We start from the raw sequence: 3,189 nt of genomic DNA on the forward strand, positions 1-3,189 counted from the left end.
CTCTCTCCAAGCAGATCAGACTGTCTACGGCTGATCTGGGACTCCGAAGCGATAATGAGACGCTGCAATCGACAATGCTAGAGAATGTTTCATACAGTCTAGGTGTAGTTAACCATCCCTTCCCTAAAGGGATGGCACCTGTCAGCAGTTTATGTATAATTGACCTGCAATGTGAGAGTGGATTCTCTGCTTGGGCTCAAGCCGATAGAGATAGAATGGTCCATGGACGCAGACCTATTCTCTTACAGATGGGAACACGTCCCTGAACTGCAGTGCGACCTCTTCATTAAAAGCGTCTTCAAGGAACTACCTCGATATGTAGCCCCATACAAGGATCCTCTAATACAGGGGTTCACAACCTTTTTGCACTCGCGACCCCTTTGCTAAAAATCTGAAAGCCGTGCGACCCCCTACTTATTGCTTACTATCATCAGCTTAATTTTCCTTTTATTTTCTGTTAAGTTAAGGAGAAGGAAAGGAACATCTAAGAAAACATTTAAAATTGCTGTAATTATTTATTACCAAATTAAATCACATTGGTCCAACCTGAATTCACAAAGAGAACATATATTTCTTAAAATAATATTAACATAGGTTCGAACAGCTATGCAACCCAGCTAGAGGGATGCCTGATGTTGCATTTCAGCAGCAAGCTTTGAAATTCGTGGCCGGACGTTTGTTAGAGCCAGTCTCATGTCATCTCCAACATCCAATCTGTTCCTCTTCTTTGTTTTCATATTGACAAGAGTGGAAAATCCTGCTTCACATAAGTAGGTAGAAGCAAATGGAACAAGGACACGTAAACCTATCATGCTGATTTTGGAGAATGACTGATACATACCACACCTGAACTGAGTCACGGATTTCACCTTGAAGAGATCAAGAGCTTAAGAGTTGTTCCTTATATCCAGATATTCCTCTTGGATTTCATCTGGGATGCTGGATACGTCAAGTTCAGTACAAAATGGGTTCCTTACCAGGGCCTCCTGTTCATGTGAAAGCTCAGGGAAGTAACGCTTAACTTCCTTTTCTAGAGACTGAAGATGTTCGGTAATCTCATCCTTGAGGAACTGATCCAGTTAGATGTGAGACTCATCTATCACTCCACAAAGTTTTTCAAACATAACGATGTTTCCAAGATTTGTTTTCCGACGCCAGTTTTGCAGTTTAGAAACAAAGGCCCGAAGACTATCTTGAAAAAGGAGAACATGTGTTTCCCTTCCTTGAAGCTTCAAATTGAGCTTGTTCAGCTGGTCAAAAATGTCGGCTAGGTACGCAACCCTTTTATTCCATGATTCATCTTCGAAGTGGACAACAAGATCTTTCCTTTCTTGAATCTCCAGGAATAGCTTTATTTCATCTTTCATTTAAAAGACATGATTAATAACGTTTCGTTTCGACAACCAACGTACTGCTGTGTAGAAGAGAAGGACTTCGTGGTCAGCATTCATGTCTTTGCATAGTTCTTTGAATAGGCGAGTGTTGAGTGCTTTATTCTTGATATAATTTACAATTTTGATTACAGATTCAAGCACTTCCTGCAGAGAAATAGGGAGAGTCTTACTTGCGAGAGCATATCGGTGAATCATGCAATGGATGCCCTTTGCTTGAGGTGCTAGCTTCTTCACTCTCGATTGGAATCCTGATTTCGATCCCAGCATAGCCGGTGCCAAATCCGTACAAACCCCACACACGTTTTCCCAACGAAGATCTTCCTCTTGGAAAAAAGTTTAAGCTTTTTTCCATGACATCATCAGCTTTTGTTGTGGTTTCAAGTGTACTGCAGAATAAGAATTGGTCTTTAATGTAACCTGAATTGATGTATCTCACGAAGACAAGCAACTGAGAACATGAACTTACATCTGTTGACTCATCGAGCTGAAAGGAAAACAAAGGGGAACCCTTAATTTCAGTCAAAACCTGTTCCTTCAAATCCATAGACATTTTAGAAATGCGTCTCTGTATAGTATTATTTGACAGGGTTACTTGCTGCATCTTTTTTGCACTGGCTTCTCCAAGAATAAGATTTACTGCTTTCATCATGCAGGGTTTAATAAGTGTTTCTCCAATCATTCGATGCTTTTTTTGTTTAGCAATTTCGAATGCAATCTCATATGAGGCTTCCAATACGGTTGCACTCTGCTGCTGAAACGACCCACTAATATCGAGTCTTTGGCTTTTAAGACACCGTTCATGCCGTTTGAAGAAATCCAAATCCATCTTAGCGTGTTCTGGATGTTTCGTCTCGAGATAATGCTTGAGTTTTGATGGTTTCAATGACTCTGCACTTAGGATATTATGGCACAAAACAAACTGTTGTTTCTCAATGCCGTCGTTGGCAAGCAGAGTGGTGAAGCCAATGTTGAGGTAGCTTTCTGAGTATCTGCGCCGTTTAGCCATGGATTCAAATCTATGAATAGAATACAAATGACATTAGGAATATATTCAATTAGAAAATAAACAAGAAACTTGAATAAGAACATATTTCAAATCAAAATGTCATATCACAACAGCATGCTTGCCAGACACAACTCATCTCTACTGCTTACTTATCTCCTTGTTAAAATAAAGTAAAAATGTTGAATAATGCACGCTTTGGAACACTGACTGGTGGTGAGTAATTTACGAGCATACGATAGACACGTAAATAATAGAAAAAAAAATTCATGACTAAGAACAAATAGATACACGTGAAACATATTGCCAGAAGAGCGAAAAAGAAGTGTAATCAGCAAAAGGTTGTTACTCGAAGGTTTGCAAGAATAAGTTCTTTTCCATAAATTTCAGTAGTTATGTCCACCAAAAATTATAGAGAATTCAGACAGCTTTCTCATCTATCTCTTGATAACTTTGCTCTTACTTTTGCTAACAGCTCTACATCAAAAGATTGTTATTCGAAGGTTTTGCGGGAATAACTTTTTTTTATGAATTTCTTCTAGCAAAAATACCGAAAATCATACAAGAACTAGAATAACAATAACTCACATAAAGATAAGCATCAAATTTATAGTAAATCGTAGCCACTTACAAATCAAAGAGAAAACTAAAACTGTCAGAATAATCAAGTTTGTCTTCAATATTCAAATCACAAGTGGAAAAGTGAAATAATCAACTCCGTAAATGACGGAAAAAATCGCATCCATCGTTTAAGAAACAACATAAAAACGTCAAACAAAATACACAAACATA

The 3,189-nt window shown here is 38.3% G+C and overlaps 1 protein-coding gene across 1 annotated transcript; it reads right to left on the reverse strand.

Annotated features, from left to right (window-relative positions):
- Positions 1–1,560: 1,560 nt before the first annotated feature.
- On the reverse strand, positions 1,561–2,400 carry LOC137639666 (protein FAM200C-like). The gene has a single exon (XM_068371918.1). It carries the CDS (start codon positions 2,398–2,400, stop codon positions 1,561–1,563), a length of 840 nt encoding a protein of 279 aa, XP_068228019.1.
- Between the last annotated feature and the right edge of the window lie 789 nt (positions 2,401–3,189).

This window comes from Palaemon carinicauda, chromosome 4, assembly GCF_036898095.1.
Source record: "Palaemon carinicauda isolate YSFRI2023 chromosome 4, ASM3689809v2, whole genome shotgun sequence".
Taxonomy (NCBI): Eukaryota; Metazoa; Arthropoda; class Malacostraca; order Decapoda; family Palaemonidae; genus Palaemon; species Palaemon carinicauda.

Coding starts and splice junctions, on each gene's coding strand:
- LOC137639666 (XM_068371918.1), bottom strand. CDS start 2,400: ATGGCTAAACGGCGCAGATACTCAGAAAGCTACCTCAACATTGGCTTC.